The following is a 22,226-nucleotide window of genomic DNA, read 5'->3' on the forward strand; positions in this document are numbered from 1 at the left end:
ACCCTGATCCTGATGTCACTTTCCGCGTGGGCCGGGCCGACGCGCGATAGCCGCTAGCTCGGTGCGCGTCGGTCCACAGGGATGAACCGTATGCTACTTTAGAAATGCCTCCCTTTCAAATCCTATAAGTTGTTTGTAGCTTTCATGAAGAGTCAAATTATTTTATGTTTGATTAAAATTATAGAAATAATTGTAAAAACTTATAGCACCGAATAGATACACTATGAAAGTATATTTAATGAAGAATCTAACAATACTTATTTGGTATCATAAATGTTAGTAATTTATTGTATAAACTTGGTCAAACTTGAAATATTTAATCTTAATTAAATTGGAATGACTAACAATTTGAAACGAAGAGAGTATATATATAATATAAATATAGAAACAAAATAAATATTTTTAAAATAAAATTATAAATACATATTGTTTGTCCAAGTTATTAGAAAAATATAGTGTCAAAAGCCATACCGCAAAATTACAAACTTAAAGTGGCATAGTGCCACAAAACCACATATTTAGTGTGCAATGTATCCGAAAATTACTACTTTCACCCATCTAAATTTTTAATGTTAGTAAAAAAAAGTTGTTTCGCAACATATTGCACATCAAAACTGTAGTTTTGTGATATAGTGGAACTTTAATAACTCAGTTACGACAATTTGACAAGCAACAAGATATTTTACAAAATTTACTAAAAGAAGCGCAAAGTCATCCAAAGTGGCAACCAATGGGCCAATACAAATGCCCCAAGAGGGGCAATCCAACCAAATCTAAGATTTCGACATAGTTCCCCAATGCTAAAATGCAAGATATTTTCGTTTGTCATAAGTCAATTTTATAAAAAAGAGTAATAATATTTTGAACATCAAATGAGAATAATTAGATCTATTATGAAATCTTTACTTATTTGATGTGTTAAGTGTTAATATTCTTCCCTATAAATTTGATCAAACTTAGACTACTTTAACTTTTAACTTAAGATAAAACAAAGTACATATCTAACATTTAGGAATAAAATACTAAAATGTAGGAAATAAAGCTATTATTGCCTAAAATTTATCTTCCTACTATTTGCCCCCGGTAGAATTTCAACTTCAAGTGCGAGGTTATCACCCTCCTTCCTTTTTTTTAGCATTTGAATAATAATCTGAATCATGAGAAGCTGAGAAGGCATAGCCCAGAAAGCATCCACTCACGTAGCTATGTTCTAACTAGTAAATAATCAGACCCGAAGCAATTTCGCTTTCAGGGTTTGCCGGAAGCTGAATGGGAAGTACTGAAGCTACTAGAGGCCCATAATTTTGTTAGACGTAAATCTGCCATCCTTCTAGGACGTAAATATCACGGGAGAGCTAACATATGTTACCATTTTCTTGTAGCCTACAATGGCATGCTTTTTTTTTATTAATACAATGACATGCTTTGAGAAGGTGGAAGACTGGCCAATGAGGCTTATACCATTCACATATCACAAGTCGCCACAACATTTGGATTGAATATACACATACATTACACAGGCAAGGTTACAGGGAAAATTCACAAAACACAGGTGACAAACACAAGGCAGTAGATTGACGAGCTGCGCTCTCAACATCAGCAATGAACAGCCTTTGCAGTAACAGATACCAAAACCATATGCCAAAATGGCTGCTGCTAATATACTAACAGATTTTTCGAAAATCACAAAAGGCAGCGTCATACATTGCACAATGCTGAGCCTGCATACCTGTACAAACATGAAATGCCCTACAACTCGCCAAGGGTTCATCCCTCAAGTCAGAACAAATGTAAGCCACACAACTAAACATGTAATTCCGTTAGTACATTAGAACCCACATTCTACAACTCCTAAACATGGATATTCATGTACGGATGGCCTACTGGAAGTCATCAGTTAGCAACAATTCTCTGATCTTTTTTCTTTCGTCACCCATCGCTTTTGCTTCTTCAACACAATTACTGTGCAGGTGGGCCATACTGGCAACAGGGCATAATGCACAAAACCTGCCCTTGATAACTAAATCAGTGTTGAATGAATTCACGCCCGCTGGCCTCCAGTGACATGGGCTCAATGAGTCAAAATGTTCCAGTTGGAAGCTCAAATATTTTCCAACCTTGGTCCCCACCGTGCCTGCCTTGGTGCCTAACGGCATGGCTAAAGTAGCCAGCCTCGCATGCTGTATGTGTTTTCCACATCAAGGTTCAACAGAATATTCTCAAGACATCCCAGGGAGGAGCCATCATGGCAATATTCTCAAGACATCCCATGGAGCCATCATGGCTATCCACCAGGCCCTTCTGCTACATGCTGACTGCATTGCTTCCTTTTGGACTGGGAACTCCGGCGAGTATAAACATATCTCTCTGGAGGGTTCTTCTTCAATAAAGCTTGGTCAGAACTCAAAACAAGCTCCTTTTGATATGATTCTCTACGCTGCAATGTTATGTGAAGAATCAGAATCAACGAGGGCAAAATATTGATTGTGAACTCTAAGTAAACTTGTCCGAATATGAATGTAAAACATTCAACAGAAAAGAATTGCACGAACCTTTTTATCTGTTGGTTTCTTTTCTACATCCTCTGACTCTAAAGCAGTAGGCATTTCGGGAAGCCTCTTGATAGCAAGTGATTCCCCATCATCCAATTTCCTCTTATATGATATTGTTGACGTCGAACTATCTGCGGTATTCCTATCAGCATCCCTGTTATGCAGAGAAAACCTGACAGTATGTTTCTTGGTAACAGTGCTGTCCACTGTGACATCATCTGATCTCACTGTGACATCATCAGATCTTTGCATCGTTCCACTATATGATTTGTTATTAACAGATGTAGTGGCAGATTCTGAACTTGCTCCAGGCCCAGATGCATAATAAGAACTCCATGTAGACGAGACAGAAGTGATCCTTCTTGCAGCAAGTATGTCATGTTCACATACAACCAAATCCTTCTGGTATATTAAGAATCAAGATTGAACTTAGTACAGAAAATTTCCAAATTAATGTAGTAAGATAAGATGATCACAACAGATATATCTGTGGTGCATAGCTATAAGAATATAAATTATCAGAATGTCAAATACGAAAAGTGTAAGATGACAGTCCAAATGGCCTACATTTCATTTCACAACGTATAAGATTTATTTTGCCATGTCGCCTAACAACATGCAGAATCAAAATTATCCTCTAATTTGTAGTCCAGTGCCTAAAATCATATTTTACTTTTCCCTAAAGCGAATACTATATTGGCTGGCAATATTCAATTTCCTGAGAAACAAAGGCATGGAAATAGATGACTAATAGCTATTATACCTTTACTTTTTCTCTCTTCACAATCCTCTCACAAAGGAAGCGTAACAATTCCAATTCAACCTGCAAAGAGTGAGAAAAAAAGGCATAAAAAACATATAGTATGTTGACCATCTTCAGACAGAAAAATGGTCCTATGGTTCCAAAGGCTATATCAGTAAAGAGAAGCAAACAAATTCTAGTATCAAGCCACTTTTAGTAAACAATATAAAAAAAAAGTCCAAATCAAACAAATAAAATTTGGTCTTTCTACCTATCTTATCAACTATCTGCAATTCAGCTTTAAATGTTTTAGTTCCTGGTGCTCCTCGGTACATCTAGGCCCTGTTTGTTTTCGCTCAGCTTATAATCTAAGCGTGTCCGAGAGAAGCGAAGATTTTCTCGCTTCTCGATTCTCGCTTCTCGTAGTTCAAATCTCTGAATTGGATTACCATAGAAGTGAAAATAAGCGAGGTGTTTGGTGGGATTACCACTTATTTCCACCGATAAGCCTATTATAATCGGAAACAAACAGGGCCATTCTTGCTCCACATAAATAGTGCTCCTCGCCTCCTCGGTACATCTATTCTTGCTCCACATAAATACACTCAAGAAATGTTTATATGACACACAAAGGTACAAACAAAAATACGGAAGAATTGAATTTCATGTTTATATATGTAAAATTGTGAACTCCATCATCTGCAAGGCCTACAGTAGCCATATGTGAGCATGCTAAACATTGCTCAATAGCAAATCATAATGTCTGCTTAATACATATAATGATTTCCCCATCGTTGATGCTAATGTAAACAATGCGCAGATTGCCACATGGTGGCATTACTTGTATCCCACGATCCTAGTAGGCACTTGTTTCACATAAGAACATAGAACGCACAATAGGATCATCTTATTTAACTGTCATTTCTGTGTGAGAACTATAGCGGTTTTCACACAATACCAGTGCAAATTCAAACACAAATGCCAAAGGGCGAAAAGTGTTTTGTGGCTAAGACAAATGTACAAGTACTTAAAAAGACCAACAGTCCCAAATTATTACTGCCCTAGTTAGTAAAACCAAAGAAAGTAGAACCTATAACGATTGAAGCAAAATACAGATCCTTTTTCAGCAGATAGTGTGTAGCAGGTGTATTTACCCTCATTTGTTTCATGCTCTTGACATCCTCAGGTCCATATTGTTGACGAAAAGCCTGCACGTAAGAATGCAAAGGTAATGATGATGTAACGGTAAAAAACTAGTTACAGGGATCCACCTCGCCTAAACAATTTAAAGCATCTCTTACCTTTCTCTGCTCGATGCTGTGTCTGCCACAGTATGCTTTATGTTGTAACATATTACCGATTCTCTTTGTATTCATGTAAAAACCAGCATCTCTAGCACATGGAGGATGGAAAGTAATTTGACAGTCTGCTGTACTGCACTGCACAGTTGAAAGAGAAAAATTTAGCAAGATTAGACTGGTTTGTCTATACATTCTATATCAACAGGTATAAAGTCTAATAATAAAAATCAAACCTTGAAACATGCACCAATGTTGCGGTGGCATATAGAGCATGCATCTTTATCCTTGTGAAGCCTCTCCTTTAGAACAAACAGTCAGAACAAAACAACAAGATAATTCAAATCAATTGTGATCACGGAGGCTTCTTGTGACATAATCATTTAACACTCCATATAATGAAATAAATATGGAAGGTGGTGTAGTTATTTCCTAATGTTAAAATTGTTGACTGCAAGCGTAGCAAGAAAAAGATTCTTACCATTCCATCGACTGCATTATGTTGCCCTCTTCTGAATGTGGTCTCCAACAGCCACTAAGGAAAGTTGGGGACATTTTAAAATATAAATAAGCTAAGAAAAATAGAAATATGGGGAAAAACACAAATCATTACCTCGGCACAGAAAGCATGGACCCATTGCCCCTTCGTAGTCCTTCTGAAAGCACCAGATGTTCCATGGCACAAACCACATTGCACCAAACATGCTTTTACACCATTACAATCTGATTGATTACCAGAGAGAACAGAATCCAAGGGCATTTCTTGGCAGCGTTCGCACTTCCAGGGGCCTGTGGGATACTTCAGACTCTGGTAGCAATCTAAGTGGACAGCAGCCTGCTGATCATTCAGAGTTAATAATTGATGGAGTGCAAATTGGAGCCAAAAGACAGTAAATACAAAGCACCTTGCAGCTGGAGCAGACGAAAATACGGTTCAATACAGTATCACAACGCATGCATATATCACAAGGAAGAGCACTTTTCTTGGAGAATTTAGCCAGATCAAAAATGCCAAAGTTGCTATCTTCTGAGACTTTGCTATTAGAAAATGATAAGTCCTTTGCTTGTTGCAATGAAGATAGTTGGGTAATTCTTGAGGATCCAGCATTGGCTCTGGCCATGCTCTGGAAATAAAGAGAACTTACTAAAAAAAATCATGGCATAAATCAATTGAAGACACAAAAGCACAGTAATAACCTCTTGTCTAGCAGATGTAACCTTGTTTTCTGCATCTTTCCTCACCGTTGCATTTCTTGAGGTCGGTGCAATGGAAGGTGCAGTTGCAGCTAGGATAGCTAGAGCTTCCTTGTGTCTCCTCTCTGAGTTCCCGCGTTTCTTAGCTTCCCTCAGATCACGAAGGAACTGGTTCACAATTATATGATTCCATTTCCTTTTATTGACAGAATCCAACTCGTAAGAAATATTCTGGACAACCTTGAGTATCAAATCTTCTGCAAGATTTAAGGATGACTGAAATATCGATTCAGAAAGCTGAAGAAACATAAAAACTCAATTGAGCAGTTCATTTTACACTGTGAAGCCCAATTATTAAGATAGTACTTCAGGGGAATGAATAAAAAAAGGGACTTCAACCCACACCATTTGGTTTTTCAGCATAAGGAATGATAGCTCACAAAAAAAAAGGAAAGTGCCCTTACCATATCTCTGTTTCATGGGAAGAACACCATTGAGGAGCCTGGATTGTAAATAAACAATTTCCCCTTCTATTTCATCATCAGGCGAATGCTCCAGAATATCTGATGATTTTGCTTCAGGGACTTGACCCACAGCAGACGTGTCTGCTAATTGCCCAAGTTTGGCGAGGTCCTCATTATGGGGAAAGCAACATAACCCTTCTAACCGAAGTTGGGAAAATAAAGTTGATATTCAGATCATCAGATGTGAATAAAGAAACTGGCAATGGAATTCATTTAACTGATGGGGAGAAGGCAGCTGGAACTCACCATGATAATCAGTTTCTATTATAGTTTGCTCCAAGTTATTACCCCAGAAATCTTGCACCTTTTTCTCTATGAATGGATGAATATAGCAGCTGTAACCATCAACGCTACATTGTAGAAACAGATTAAGTTATTTGACCATTCAAATAGAGCACTACCATAACAGTATGCATGGAGAATAACCAGAGTATCAAAGAACTAATCCTGTGTAAACATGCATGCTTTGGCAAAGAGGATGCGGGTGAACATACTTGAGCAAACGCCGACCAGAATCCGTATTTACATCAGGATCAAAACAGCTGTGAAAGCCATTTTGAACTAAATCGCCCTTATTGACATGGTCATTTTCGAGACGATGATTAATCGATGAGCTGCCTTCCTCCTGTCCTGATTGAAGTTCAGCAAGGGTTGCGTCCTTACTTTCACTCCTAAGCAATGTACCTGTTAATAAATACCAGAAGAATAAAGATGGCAAGTATGGCATGATATTAGATGCCATTTTCTAAATGTTGTACAAGATAAGGAAAGTTGGCAAATTTAAGCTTATTCAGTTATAAACTGTTTAGAAAAAAGAGAATGAGCTGCCATAAATCTTGAGGATTGCAACAAAAGATATGCACGTCACCCAGAATAAATTGATAAACCCTAATTTCATATCAAAAAGCACGATACATACAGCAAAATTTAAACCTTCTCCAAAAAAATAAAAATAAAGAACAGCATCGCCACAGCCACTGTAGTATTGCAGAGAACATAGTGCATATCCCAGCGGCAGCCATCTAAAAGCGCTATAGCATCGTAGCAAAGCTTTAGCCCACTATTTAAAAAGTTGGTAGTATTAGTAAACTTTTAACATAATGAGCAAAGAAGAGTATGGATAAGTCTGAGCTCATGCAATAAACTGGAAATGCCACTCATTTTTTTAGCCTGTTACCTTGTGGTGCCAAAGAACCCTCTGTAATAGATTTCACTTGAACACAAGGCACATGCACAGAGTTTTGCAGCTGTGTGATGATTTTCAACTTCAGACCAGGGGAGAAGGCAGTTGTTTCAGGCTGAAAAGGCACATTTTTTTCCTCAAAAGATATAAAGGGCAATAGGATCACAGTAGCATGGCATTCAAAACACCACAATGGCATAGTAGAGCTATGAATACTTGAACAGGTTATACATATAAATACAGTTTCATGATTTCATCTTTATTATTTATATCTACACTAAGATTTATGTGATTTGCAAGGTTCATAGATGTAGAATAATAGGATTGGTGTATAATGTGGTTGATATATTGCTTGAGCCCCTTGGGCGGTATATATAGGAGTACATGGCTTGTAGGGCAAGTAGCCTCTCCTAGAGATAAGGAAGGTTATCCCGGGATTACAATCAATCCTAAACTAACCATATCCGGAGTTGCCTAATATACTCTAACATCCCCCCCGCAGTCGTAGCGGTAGTAACACGAACGGTCAGACTGGAGAACAATGGAGACGTATCCCCCCTGCAGTCGGAACGCCGGTGCGAAAGCTTTGACTGGAGACTCATGCAGATGATAGCCCTTTAGTGCCGTAGTAGCCGAAGTCGAGGTGGACGTGGTCGAAGCCGTGGAGGGGGCGCGGGTCGAAGCGTCGTCGAGGTGCTCGAGTCCACAAACTCAGCAGCTTCTTGCCGAAGACAGCAGCAGGACGGTGCGGCGGATGACGATAGTAGACGGCGCAGTTTGCGACTTAGGTCACGCTTAGGACAGGGTGACGACGGCGCAGGTTGCAGCAAGTGTCGCGCTCAGATCAGGGGTGGCGACGACGTCTTCCTTCAGGAAGATCGGCGGCGATGTCCGCGCGAGAACGGCTGGAGGCGCGGAGGCGGATCGAGTGCCTGCTTGACGAAGACTGGCGGCGAGTGGCGCCACCGCCTGAAAAGGCGACGACATCGGTAGGGTGACTTGATCACGAACGTCGTTGCTGCAGCCTGGAGGGCGCAGCAACAACCTCGTCCTTCGGGAGTGTCGACGATGAACGGAGACGAACGGCAGGGCGACGCAAACCGATCTTAGATCGAAAAAAATAGCAGTAGCATCAAGACGAATCTACGGGTACAATCTCGGGTGCACCAAGTGATGCCCTCCCAAACCTTATCCTCATCTGCCTATTGGCCAGAGGGCAAAGGAAGGGGCAGGAGCAGCCCGAGCGGCTCCTCTGCTCCGCCCACGCAGCAGCCCGACGACCTCTGTTCTCAAGGCGTCGCCTAGGCATCCATGCGCCGTCCACCGATTTGCGCCTTGCTCGCCTAGGCGCCCGCCTTGCTCGCCTAGGCGTCCAGCCGCCCCACCTTGCTAGGCGTCCGCCTTACCGCCTTGAGAACAGTGCCGACGACCCCCAGAAGCTGCCCCCGCAGCCGCGACCTAGCGGACGGCGGTGTGGCGTTGAGGGAGGAGGGGAAGCAGGCTCGCGGCGGCGTGTTGGAGAGGACCGGTGGTGGAGGGCGGCGGCAACGCTGCGGCCCGGCGTGGACGTCGATTGGCGGTGCGGCGGCCCGCCGGCCCCGATGGTGCAGTGGCCTGGCGTCCCCGCGGTGGTCCTCCGCAGCCACACGCTCGCGCTCATGGCAGCGGTGCGGCGGCGCTGGTAGGAGTCGGTGCGCCTGGCCTGATGCGCGGGAGGGGCGGGCGGATCCGGATGCGGAGCCGAGGGGGACGACGACGCAGGCCCAGTGGCGCCCCCATGGCGATGTGGTACCCGACGGGGACGTCGAGCGGCGCCGCCATGGGGCGGCCAGGGAAGAGGTAGGTCCTTCTGCTGCTGGTTGACGACAACGGCGGCGCGGATCAGAGGGATCCGCGGCGCATCCTACGAGGGCGCTGCCCCCGGCGGAGATTGATCTCCCCGGGGGCGGTGCGGGTTGCAGTGGAAGCGGCGGCGGCTATGTCAGGATCTAAAACCTAGGCGTCTGATGCCATGTAGGAAAGTAGGATTGGTGTATAATGTGGTCGATATATTGCTTGAGCCCCTTGGGCGGTATATATAGGAGTACATGGCTTGGAGGGCAAGTAGCCTCTCCTAGAGATAAGGAAGGTTATCCCGGGATTACAATCAATCCTAAACTAACCATATCCGGAGTTGCCTAATATACTCTAACAATAGACAAGAATTTTCAAATACATTAAATTACAATTAAATCCTCTGGGCCTCCATGACTATGTTTTTGTAAGAAAAACATAAGCCAACTACATATAAAAGGTGGTCAAATTGTGGTGAAGATAGTAATTATTTATCGTATTTAACATGTATGGGTAAATTGACATTGAAAATTCATTAGTGATGTAAAATCCACCAGCTTGAGTCACTATCAAGTTGAGTGAGATGCAAGCAATATAACAGTGGCATGCACATCAGAGAAACAGAGGGGTGATTTTCATGAGCTAATGAAAATCAACTATAATTTACCTTAAGAGCAGCTTCTAGGGATTCTGAACCGAGACAAAGTGCTGATTCTAAGTCACCAAAACTAACCTTTCCTTGGTCAACTAGCTGTGTTGTCAGTGCAAAAATAAAGCAGAGTTAAGTACTAAACATAAATGCCCCAATCTGGCTTTGCAAGATGAGGAAACAAATACCTCTCTAAGAACTCCAGAAACATCTCCAGAATTGCTCATAAGATTCCCATCTGCTGTTGGTTGATCAGCAACAAGATCTGCGCTCCGAGTTTCTTGATTTTCTGTGCTTCCAACAATGGATGGAGAGGTAGCCACTTCTGCTGTCTGTGTTTTGTTTAGGCTATAAGAACTATTAGTAATTGTGTCGCTCACAACTTTGTCCTTGTTACTGCGTGTAAATCTCACTTGCTGCTCCTTTCTAGTAACAAGTTTTCCATCATGCAGTTCAACTTGCATGGAGTCCAGTTCAGAGATGGAGCTGATACCTCTGACAGCAGAATGCTTTGCACAAAATGCTCGCATCTCAACCTATTACCAATTAAAAGATAAGAATGAGAATAATACGAAACCAAATACAGCGAATAGCACTTATACAAGAAGAAAAAGGTCTAACATTATCAAGGCCAAACTTTCCCCATATCTCAATCTGAAGCTTCAATTCTCTTGCACATATAGGATGAAAAGAAGCCCTGCATGCTCCTGAAAACCACATAAATTTAGTAACCATAAAATGGAAGGATTACAAAATTAGTTTGACATTGCAGTCTCCAAGACGTGACTGGTCATTGCTTCTTTACTTAATGTAAATAGATACTAAAAAACATTGTACTTTCATAAAAGCATTTCCAAAGAAAAACATAGTCATGTAACTATCATATACTTAATATTGATGTTATCTACGTATTAAAAATATAAGTTTTGAAACAGGTTGACTTAATAGTTAACAGATTCTGGAATGTCAAACAAAAGATGGAGGAAGTAGATGGCTTCAAATTGCATATTCAGTAATCCATAGGCTCCCGAAACTACTTGCCAGAAGGCAAAAAAAAAACATAGGTGTTATTTTCAACTTTAAGGGTGCACCTTTCAAGCTTCCCAGAATCAATTAGTTAACTAAATTTGTATTGTGTATTCATTAATACAATGCCCCCACCCCTTCCTTCACTGGTCAGAAGGCAAAAATACCATAAATGAGTGTAATTGTGCATATGTGCATTGAGTTCACCCAGATAACTACTAACAGATGACCACCAAAATAAATCCAATTATTATTGTTCCAGATAAATATTTTTCCTTAGAAAGCATCTCCATACGCCCTATTTGTCACAGAAACTATTCAGAAAAGAACCATAACTTATTTTTTGCCAAACAATCCTCAAGAGAAAATCAAATTGCCTAGACATGCTAACTTAAACAACATAGATCTGAAACACGACACCAGAGAGATAAAGTATTCACCATTCATGATCTCCAGTTTGTAAAATTCAGAAAAGATCCATATGACAGTAATAGACCTTAACTGGTTCTCTGCTACACATTTAAGTCCTTTTTTCCTTGGTCAGTTTAATTTTGTACGAGTTATCAATATTATTTTGTAATGATTAATACTGTTTAGGACCCCTAGAACTACAGACCAGTTAGGTCATGGAAACTTGTAGTTAAGTTGGTTTCTATTCAAGTGCCACTACACCCATGCAGCAAAATGCAACACAACTCACATGCTAGCTCTTTCACAAACATGATTCAATCCGAGTGCACTGGTTTTGGAATACATGTTAATGTGTCATCCTATCATGCAAATATTTGTTGACATGGCCCACTAGTCAGCAATAAGCCAATAAATCAACTAATAATTGTTGCAAAAAAGGTCAGGCCATGTGTCAGCCTCTAAATATACTTCTTTTTGGTTGCATGCTGATTAGGGAGATTTACGCATTGAATGGCACACTTAACAAGTCTGGCCCATAGCTGAGTTCAGGACATGGAGCACACAGCAGTTCAAGTTGAAGGACTGCTGGTGCCATTTACTCTTTATAAGATATATAAATGAAACTGGGGTATCACAAGGGAAAGCAAGTGCGGAGAAAGAGAAAGAATTATTTCAATATTGAGAAGCTAACAAAACGAAAAAAAAAGTTAGAAATTGGACAGTGACCCTTAGTCTTGTAATGAGTATCACAAATATCTTAAAGTAGAAACTCATGTGTATAACAATTAAAGTGTTTGGAGAGAGGTGATCAATGTAGCTTAGCTTTAGAACCAGAGTGATGATGTAAGAATACATACCATGGCTACAGCGGATACATGCACCATGCGTGACCTTGCAAAGGCTGCACACCAATTTTGACTGATTCTCTTGGGTATCTACTATAGTGGTGACAGGTTCCATTGCTTCCACGTCCTCTACATGAAACCCTGGTCTCCAAAGACTGCAAAATAAATGTACAAATTCTGGGTTTCCTCCATCTGTGGATGGACCAGGGTCCCTTTTCATAGGTTTCAAAGCACCTTTCTCCTTCGGACAGAGCACACAGGGTGTTAACACATTCCTGCATGTATCACTCCGTGTCAACCTCCGTGGCATCTCCATATTCCAGCTACACCAAAGACAAAACCAGAAGCGATCTGGCACAACATGCACACCATAACACTTCTGGTGCACAGATATCTCACAGTTCCTGCAATGAAGCATCCTGTTTGACACCAAACCACTTTCTCCCAAACAACAAACGTCACAAATGGAATCGGTATCACCATCCAAAGATGGCAGCAGTACAAGCTGCTCTAGTCCAGCATCTGCACCCAAGAGCTTCCTCTTTTTGTTTGGCCGCTCTGATGTGAGCACAAACCGTCCCCTTGCTCCTAGGAGCCAACTCAAAGAAGGTCCCGAATTTTCTCTGCGTCTTGGTAAAACAATGTTATCTGTTCTGCCTTGGTCCAGCACAATTTCAACCGGCTGCTCCTCTTGCTGCACAATCACTTCCTGCATGTCCTGATCACAATTCTCTTTGTTACTCTCATCTTTAGTAACAAGCTCTACACTGGCTCCTATATGATCCGAGCTCTCCAGCATATCCTGCACTTTGTTACTCACCACATCCTTGTTATGGTTGCCCAAATTCGGGTGCAAGTCCGAGCTCTCATCTGCCACAGAAGCATGAGATGGATCCGAATTCTCCCCTAACTCCTTGCCACTGCCCACAAGAGGTATGAGGAAACATGGATCAGTCTTCCTTGGACGGAATTGATGTTTCGTCACTAATTCCTCGAAATCCTCCGCTGTGAACTCGCGGAAGTACGGCTCCAACTGTTCCCAAAAGCCCTTGCACCCAGCAGGCACCCTCGGGTGCTGCTCCACGGCAGGTGCCGGCTCTGGCTGCTGCTGCGGCTGCTGGGACTGACCCTTCTTATGCTTTTTGCGCACGTCGCCCACCACCGCCCATCTGGCGACCCGGGATGGCAGCCAGGGGTCCCGGCCCGCCGCCTCCTCCCCGTTGAACGGCGACCGCACGCACAGCGCCTTCCTGGCCTGCTCGCTGGGGGCGACGCCGGCCGCCGCCGCCGCCGGCGTGCCCCCGGCGGGCGGCGGCGCATCTACGCCGGGCTTCCGTGGGGAGGAAGACGGCGACACGTCGGCGGCCGCGGCGGGCGGAGGTCTCCGGCGAGGCGCCACGGCGGAAAACCTCCAGCGCTAGGGTTTCTCTCGGGTACGATTTTTTCGGAGGAGTTCAGATCCGGGAGCGAGAGGGAAAGGGAGGGGGACTGTGATGAGAGAGAAAGAGAAAGAGAAAGAGAGAGGGAGATGCTTCTGTAAAAAAAATCGAAGCGCCCGTTCGCTTGTCGCTTCCCCCGGTAGTGGGCTGGGCCTGGGAGTCGTGCTCGCACCTCGAGAAAGGCGCCTTCCCCGAGACGCTACGCGCACGGCGCACCCGAGCCCAGCGCACGGGGGCGCTGGCTCGCGGGGCCCGCCTGGCCGTGAGCCGGCGTGCGTGGCCGTAGCAGCTCCGGGGATATACCTGGTCCGCTGCTGTTTCCCCTCGCGCCGGGTCACGGGCTCCCGGCCCGCAACGCATGCATGACAGGTGGTTCCCGCACGTCTCGACATGTTCGCGGGTCCGCCGGTCAGTTACCCGGGCCGGCACGGAACCAACGCGACGCGTTGGTCAAGCGTGGGCCCACCTGGCGGGGAGGGTCACGTACACCTTTGGATGCATCTAAACATCCGAATTCTTTCAACAAATTTGATATTTTAAAATAGATATGCTTAAAATTTTATGCTAATCTTTTTTTTATATTATCAAGCATATTATTACACATAAGAATAAAATTTTGTATAATTTTTTTATGTATTATTTGCTCCCTACAATTAAAAAGGTGAAAAAAAATTCGTATCCGTATCCGATTCGTATTCGAATTTTTATATCTATTATTTGAGAATATATATGATAAATTTGAGGTTTAGTTTTTATGAATCTTTACAAGATCAATGTTAAATACTCCCTCCTTCCCCGTTTATAAGGCATGGTGGAACATGACACGGTCTTCTAAACAACACTTTGACCATTTATTTATCATATATTATATCATTTTTTATTATAAATTTATAATCATTGTAAACTATATTTGATTATGAATCCAATCATATGAAATTTACATTATAAAAACAAAAATTTAATAGTCAAATTATTAGTCAAAGATGAGAAAGTTTGAATCTTGATATACGTGTATGCCTTATAAACGGGGAAGGAGGGAGTAGAAGACTATGAATTTACATAGTAAATTCTATATTTTATTTGTCCATAATAAAAAAATAACTAAAAATCTCACATTCGAATAAAATCCCAATCCATCCTTACGTACACCGACTGCACGGGAGACGGTTGCCAGGCCGCCGCGCTTTCACGTGACGTGAGGTGGGTGGGTGCCGGGTGGGCCCGGATCTCCGTCTTCATGGGAGCGGGTGGGCGCCCGCCGCTGCCAGCTGACCGGCTCGTTGGGCTGAACAGTGATGTCATGTTGGGCTGGTGGGCTGGAACCCAATGGGGGGAGGAGGAGGAGGAGGAGAGAAGAAGGCCGATTTAGTTACCCGGTTGCGGGCTAGGCCCCCTCTGTTTTTCAGGCGCGCCTGTTGATAAATATCGGCTCATGGGCCCGTTTTATGATACTTGCTCAATATTTTGAGAAGGAAAGCTCTCCCAACTTATTATATTTTGCATTTGCAAACCTATAAACGTAAATACCAAAAGAGTTAATAATTTAAGAATAAACTTCGCCCACCACGAGTTTAGGGTTCGAACCCGAGTAAGTACGTTATACCAAAAGGAACGAAAAATAAGGAAAGATCTTCCTCTCAAAATGAAGAGCATGGAGGTAAGCAAAAACTGGGAATAATTTATTTGGCCATACAGAAGGAAGCCTACTTCCGCAAGGGGCTCCGGCTGATTGGTGATTGAAGCAATCACTTGACGCCGGACTTGGCAGGAAAGCTAGGCCAGTTCGCCAACGATCTTTGGCCGTTCGATCAGGTGTGTTACTAGAAACAGCTTGTATCAGAACGTCAAAATCTGGTTACTGTACTTTTCAGTTTTCGCCATCGTGAATGAATAGCATGTGTGGCCGGCCTGGCAGATGGGAATAAAGGTTGCAGTTGAGATCCTCGACTTAGTTTAGATTGAGATACTCCAGTGCAACTCTATGAAGTCGGATCAGACAATTAGTCACAAAAATGAAAAGCCTGGAACAAACCCGTGCTTCTTTTATGGCAGATGTGAAAATTTTGAGCTAGACCAAACACGTACGATGATGGAACCTTGCATCTGTAGCCTTTAATTTGTCTATCACCGGGAGGGTGTTTCTGATTTTGAACAAGTGTTGAGGCTGAACTCTAACAAGTGAGGCAAAATATCCGGTGCAAACCAAGTACCTGGTGAAATTATGGAAACTTAAATCTTTGCACCAGGCACCTGGTGGAATTATCAAAACTTTATCCGTTAAACTTTTATATATGTTCCAAAACCTGTAAATATAAATACGACACGTCCTTCCTCCATGAGCACCTTCCGGGCGGCCACATCACCGACCATACAAAAATCAATGTCCTTACTTTGCACAATAAATTTTGCTCACCACAAGTTTAGAATTATTCGAACCCGCGTAAGTAGGTTACACCAAACTGAATGAAAAAATAAGGAAAGAATGCCCTCTTAAAATGAAGAGCATGGAGGCAAATAAAACCGGGAGCAATTATTTGGCCATGAAGAAGGAAGCCTACTTCCTCAAGGGGCTGATTGGAGATTGGAGCAATCACTTGACGCCGGAATCAAATTTCGTATTTGTTTTATGGCAGATGTGAAAAAACTTGTATTAGAACAAACACGCACGATGGAACCCTTGCATCTGCAACCTTTAATTTATCTGTCTTTAAAAAAACAAATTAACTTATCTGTCACCGGGAGGTTGTTTGTGATTTTGAACAAGTGTTGAGGTTGATGTCTAACAAGTAATGCATGCAAGATGGACCGAACTCTTTTTTCTCCGCAACTGGGCATCCCTGCCTACGATTTTTTGTAGGGCAGTCCATGCCATCACGAGCTTGCAGCATGGTTTTAAATAGCAGGCTATAATACATAGCGGCTTATTTTTTTTCCGAGGCTAAGAGGCTATAGCGGGCTATGACAAATAGCGGTTTACTACTAAACCATGAAAAATACAAATAATAGATGCACAAAAATATAGTAATTAGCGAATTTCATAAACATAAATATGTTTCTAGAGCTATGAGAACATTACTTAAGTTGATAATGCAATAAAAATCATACAATCAAATATTTATTTGTCCAAAAGACCAAAACAGTAGCACTAAGCTAAGGATAAAGGCTATAGCGGAGCTAAAACTATACTATTTAGCACAGTTATAGCCCAATTTAGCGTCCATAGCTGTCATAGCGGCACAAATACAAATAGCGTAGCGAGAACCCTCTAAAAAAGCTATAGCGGGGCTATAGCGAAGCTATAGCCCGCTATTTAAAACCATAGCTTGCAGTAATACTTTGCGTTTTTCTACATACAGGGAGTATGCTCTGTCCCTTCCTTTTGCTAATAATAAGCTTCTTATCTCGAAGTGGGGTTGCTGGCTTGCTGGCTTGCTAGCTAGCTAGCTTGCCATCCGTAATGGACTCATGGGGCCTAATCGAACTTTTCATGTGTCGGGCAGATGAGATCTCTCAGCTAGACAAGCGGATCCATGCTACTAAGATGCACTGAATGTGGTCAAAATGGACACCATTTGTAGACCCAGAAACCAAGAGGGGTTTGGGCACGATCAACACTAAGATCATGAATGAATGCTTGCTGGCCAAATGGATCAAGAAGATCTGAAGGGGTCGGATGCGATGTGGTTTAATATCATTCAGTACAAATATCTGTGCTCAGGGTCCTTCTTTTCAACCCAGTGTGCGGACACGTCACAGTTTTGGCAAAGTCTGCGTAAGATCAAGCATCTGTTTAAATGGGGGGGCCATGTATCAGGTTAAGGATGGGAGGGATACCTCCTTTTGCAAAGATATTTGGATAGGAAATGTCCCTGTCCAGACTCTTTACCCCGAACTCTATCAGATGTGCAGTCATCCTAAGGCAAAGGGTGATAGATTACTGGGATGTCACTGAATGGAGTGTTTCCTTTAGAAGAAGTCTGTCTATCTCTGAGAAGCACAGTCTTGATGATTTACTATTGATGCTTAATCATACTTCCTTAACTGATGGGCAAGACAATATTCTTTGATCCCTGGAGAAATCCAAAACTTTCTCTACCAAGTCCCTCTATTCTTTCATCACCAACAGGGGTGTGATGCTGAAAGAGTCTGGTAGTATTTGGAATGTTCGGGTTCCTCTGAAGATTAAAATCTTCCTCTGGTAGGTAAGTAATGATAGATTACAAACTGCCACAGCGCTGAAACACAGGGGTTGGTGGGAGAGCCATCTTTGCTGTCCCTGTCAAAATCCGAAAACTGTTGATCATATCCTTTTTCAGTGCTTGTTGGCTCGTTTCGTTTGGATAGGGATTGGTCATGCCTTGGGTTGGACAGGTCAGCTAATCTCTTGGGAAGATTGGTGCGTGTCCTGGGTCCCTAGTAAATGTAAATTACCTAAACTCTTCGGCATGCTCCTTTTTGCGTGTATAGCATGGACACTTTGGACCAATCGCAATAAAATGGCCATCGAGTATTTTTTTTTCCCTAACAGTTGTATCCAACCTTTTCATGTTGGCATCGGCTTTTTTACAGCGCTGGATCCCACTATCAAAAGCTTCTGATCGTGACAAGGCTAGAGAGCTGACGGAACGCCTTAAATCGTGGGCGATGGGCTTCCTCCCAGCGACGTCGGACGTTTCGGACATCGGCTTCATCTAGTGTCTTTTCTTCGGTTGCCGACTTGGTTGAGCAGATGCTCATGTCCTTTCGCTGTAAACTGGTCTCCCCGGTGCGTGTTTTGGGTTTGTATAACGCTTCGCGCTGTACCTTGTTATTGCTTTCAATTTAAAGCAGAGTTTGCTCCTTAAAAAAAAAGATGCACTGAATGCAACCCATGCGGATCCGTAGAAGACAGCTTCGTCCACACGTGCTACCGTACTGCTCCTGACGAAACATGTACAGGGACTATTACCTAACTCGAGTACTCGACAAGGGCTCGCTCCATCGCCACCAGCTGCTTCGATTGGAACAAGCATGGGCAGGTTGCGTCACGGAGGAGTAAGCAGCAAGAGCAAGGCTCCCCCGCCCCCGCCTGTATGTCTCGCGCACGGTGCGGTTGGGTTGGGGGCATAGCACAGACTTCCTCCCCGCTCTTGTAATAATCTTGCTAGAAATATATATCGTGCTTGCAGCAATCCCTGCCATGGCTGCACCTGCTGACACCGGCGCCGCTACAGCAGCAGCATCAACCCTAGTTCCTCCTCGGCTTGCCACGCCTCACGGCGACCTGGCCGAGATCCTCCCTTCCCTCCCCCTCGAGACGCGGTGCCTGCCATCGTTCCATCTCCGCTGCTACAAGGGTTTTTGGCTGTCCGAGAAAGCCCTCACCGGGTACTTCCCAGCCATCCACGCCCACTTCGAGCCCAGGCCCGACGACATCTTTCTAACCAGCTTCCCCAAGTCCGGCACCACGTTGCTCAAGGCCCTCGCCTTCGCGACGTTGAACCGGGCCGCGCACCCGCCATCCGACGCCGATCACCCACTCCGCCGGCGCAACCCCCACAGCTGCGTGAGGTTCCTCGGGGCGAGCGGTGCCGACGACACAGAAGATGAGCCGGCGGCGGCGCTCCGCTCTCCGCTCGTGCTCGCCACCCACTTGCCCTACTCCTTGCTGCCGGACCGCATCAGGGGAGGCCGAGGGGAGGGGTCGGGGATCGTGTACATCTGTCGGAACCCCAAAGATGTGCTGGTCTCCGGATGGCTCTTCACCAAGAAAACATCAGCGATGTTCGGGCTGGACGTGCAGTCGTACACCCTCCAGGAGGCGTTCGATCTCTTCTGCGAGGGTCGCTGCATCAATGGCCCGCACTGGCAGCACGCCCTCGAGTACTGGGAGGAAAGCTTCAGGAGGCCGGGCAAGGTGCTGTTCCTCAGGTACGAGGAGATGCTGCGCGAGCCCGCGAGCAGCTTGAGGAAGCTGGCGGAGTTCATGGGGTGCGCGTTCTCCGAGGAGGAGGATGGAGGGCTGGTCGATGCGATCGTGGAGCTCTGCAGCCTGGGTGAGTTGAAGAGCATGGATGTGAACAAGAACGGGAGCAATCATCTGGCTGTGAAGAACGAGACCTACTTCCGCATGGGGGTGATTGGGGATTGGAGCAATCACCTAACACCGGAGATGGCGGAAAAACTTGATAAGATCGTGGGCGACGCGTTGCAGGGGTCTGGACTGGACTTATCGTCTTATCGTCACCAACTGTTTCTAACTAGGTGATCGATCAGGTATGGACGTGTGGTACTCGAAAATTGGAAAGCACAAGTATTTACTAGTTTAATCATACTTCCTAGATCCCAAAATAAATGCACTTATTGAGTTTAAAATTTGTTCTAAAATAAATCCGCATCTATGGATGAAACAATCTAGCTCTATTTATCTTTTTTTTACTTCGCTAAATCATAAATTTCAGTTGTTTTCACCGTCGTGGATGAATAAAGTTTGGAGATGATTTTCCAACGAGATTACCGTGAGTTTGTTTTGAGTGGGATGGCGTGCTGGAACTGAAAATGACCCGTGCAAACCGAAAAGACGTATTGTATTCTGCAAAGGTTTGGAACAAACTCTTAGCTTGTTCCTTTCAAAAATATATATTTTTTTTTGCTTGTTTGTGCGAGACCTAGCTGTGAGAACTTGGTACATGGATTTGTTGGGCACTTTTGCTGGTGCCGTCTTTCTTTTTAATAGTATAGATAATCTAGATAAGTGCTTGCTTGCTGTCCGATTGAGCTCAAATTCAGAGAATTTTTTAGAATAAGGAATATCCTGGCCTTAAACATTGTCAATCGAATGTCTACACCTAACACACAAATGCAGTACGCAAACTGCCAAGCATATTGCTTCTAAAAACACATTAACAAAACCAAAGTCTAACGACCCACGGTGCAAAGGGCAAACAAGATGCCAGCAACACTGCACTAGAATAGAGTAACAAACTGAGGGAAATGGTTTGTCCCGTGAAGGATCGGATCAAAATTCAAGTCCCATTCTATCATAAAAAGAGTAAATAGCACATCAGGTCCCTAAACTTGTCTCACGAAACTTGTCTCCCGATTTCACTTAGATCTCCAGACTCTCAAATCGTTCATTTGAATCCCTAAACCGTATTAAGCGGCTCATTCAAGGTCCCAAATGTGCCACGCAAGCTTCCGATGCCTACGTGGCATGCCACATGCCTGCTGAGAAAATAGACAATCACTGTATTAAATTCCGTATGAAAAAATCATGATAAGCATGCATAGATCTAACAAACTAGACAGCATAAGCAGTACAGCCAAGATCTTACGATACATGATTATGAAACAAATTGGATCACGGAATACGTACCGAGTCTTGGCAAGAGCGTCGACGATGGCAGGAGAGTTGACGACAACGATTCGGTGCTGCTGGAGCCAGCGAAGGCTGTTGGCCCTTGAGGCGCCGGAGTTGGGAGGAAAACACACCATGGTGAAAATCTTGACGCGAGGCGCTTTCTAAAAATCTTATTCGTCCTCTCCCAGTGCAAGATCCCAAGGGCGAAGGGTTCCGGAGACCTGCTCCCCCATTTGCCGGTACACGCCGGCGCTTGGTATGGATACGCCTACGGCAGCGGCGCAGCAGCGAGAGGAATCGAAACCCTAGGTCGAATTGATATGTCTTTTAGTGGAGGCCGATGGGTCATATATACAGGGAAGCCGAACCAACATCGCGTTGCGTTCATGATCCAGACGATTAAGTTTCTATATCTCGCAGACTTAGAGCTCAAGTCACTAAAAAAAATAAAACTGCAAAAGAAAGCCGCACCACCTCAACACGCAGGTGTCGTGTGAGCACGCCCTGTCCCGGCCTGGCGAGGCGAGGCATGGTGTGCATGTGGTGTTTCTCTTCTCTCCCCCATCACATAGCTTGTAGGAGTAGAGACAACCTCCATATTTTTGTTGGTCATCTCACTCCTCCACTAGCAAGATGAGATTAATCTTACACCACTTTTTTTTGCACACACATGGGCCTTTGAGATTTATTGGAATTTCTAAAATTCTTAACGAGCCAAGCCCACTAAAATTCCAGCAGTGCAATGCTAGCTGGCAAACATTTTAAAAAAATCCCCCTACATTGTCCTATTTCTCCAATTTAGTCCTCTCTCTCTGCTCCCCGGTGTCCAGGGTTAAAAAAACCGTTCGGAACCGGACCGGTTACCGCGGTTACCGGTCTAACCGGCCCGGCCCGGTTCCGGATCCGGGCGGTTAGAAACCGGGTCAAATTCAAATTTTAAATTTGAATTCCAAAAAATGGAAAAATCCCAAAAAAATTCTTAAAAATACTTCAAGTTGTGACGAATCTAATAGTGTCAAAAATTTTCAAATATTCGTTCATTTAGTATACTTTGCGAGCATTTGAAGTTAAACAAAAAAACGTGCATACAAAAATATACAAATACAATGTAAAAGTAGTAAAAAAAGGGTTGGAGGGTTCATTTAGACTAAAACATATTATACAAACATTCATTTAGTATACTTTTGCGGG

At 43.7% G+C, this 22,226-nt stretch overlaps 2 protein-coding genes across 3 annotated transcripts; one reads left to right on the forward strand and one right to left on the reverse strand.

Moving 5' to 3' along the window:
- Positions 1-1,570: 1,570 nt before the first annotated feature.
- On the reverse strand, positions 1,571-13,795 carry LOC120670439. 2 transcript variants are annotated; one of them, XM_039950531.1, is made up of 18 exons: positions 12,270-13,795; positions 10,597-10,682; positions 10,164-10,511; positions 9,994-10,077; positions 7,488-7,608; positions 6,805-6,994; positions 6,557-6,660; positions 6,251-6,448; positions 5,790-6,043; positions 5,498-5,716; positions 5,206-5,427; positions 5,074-5,127; positions 4,829-4,894; positions 4,596-4,733; positions 4,449-4,502; positions 3,316-3,375; positions 2,553-2,954; positions 1,571-2,437 (listed from the first exon to the last, which is right to left on the reverse strand). In XM_039950531.1, exons 1-18 carry the CDS (start codon positions 13,054-13,056, stop codon positions 2,285-2,287), a joined length of 3,540 nt encoding a protein of 1,179 aa, XP_039806465.1. In that variant the 5' UTR covers positions 13,057-13,795; the 3' UTR covers positions 1,571-2,284. The 2 variants fall into 2 exon arrangements, with proteins under 2 accessions (XP_039806465.1, XP_039806466.1); XM_039950532.1 differs by having other exon boundaries at positions 1,627-2,437; positions 6,251-6,445; positions 12,270-13,765.
- Positions 13,796-18,702: 4,907 nt separating this feature from the next.
- On the forward strand, positions 18,703-20,509 carry LOC120670817 (cytosolic sulfotransferase 10-like). The gene is made up of 2 exons (XM_039950983.1): positions 18,703-19,951; positions 20,137-20,509. Exon 1 carries the CDS (start codon positions 18,876-18,878, stop codon positions 19,941-19,943), a length of 1,068 nt encoding a protein of 355 aa, XP_039806917.1. The 5' UTR covers positions 18,703-18,875; the 3' UTR covers positions 19,944-19,951; positions 20,137-20,509.
- Positions 20,510-22,226: the final 1,717 nt, after the last annotated feature.

The sequence above is a fragment of the Panicum virgatum genome, chromosome 4N, assembly GCF_016808335.1.
Source record: "Panicum virgatum strain AP13 chromosome 4N, P.virgatum_v5, whole genome shotgun sequence".
Taxonomy (NCBI): Eukaryota; Viridiplantae; Streptophyta; class Magnoliopsida; order Poales; family Poaceae; genus Panicum; species Panicum virgatum.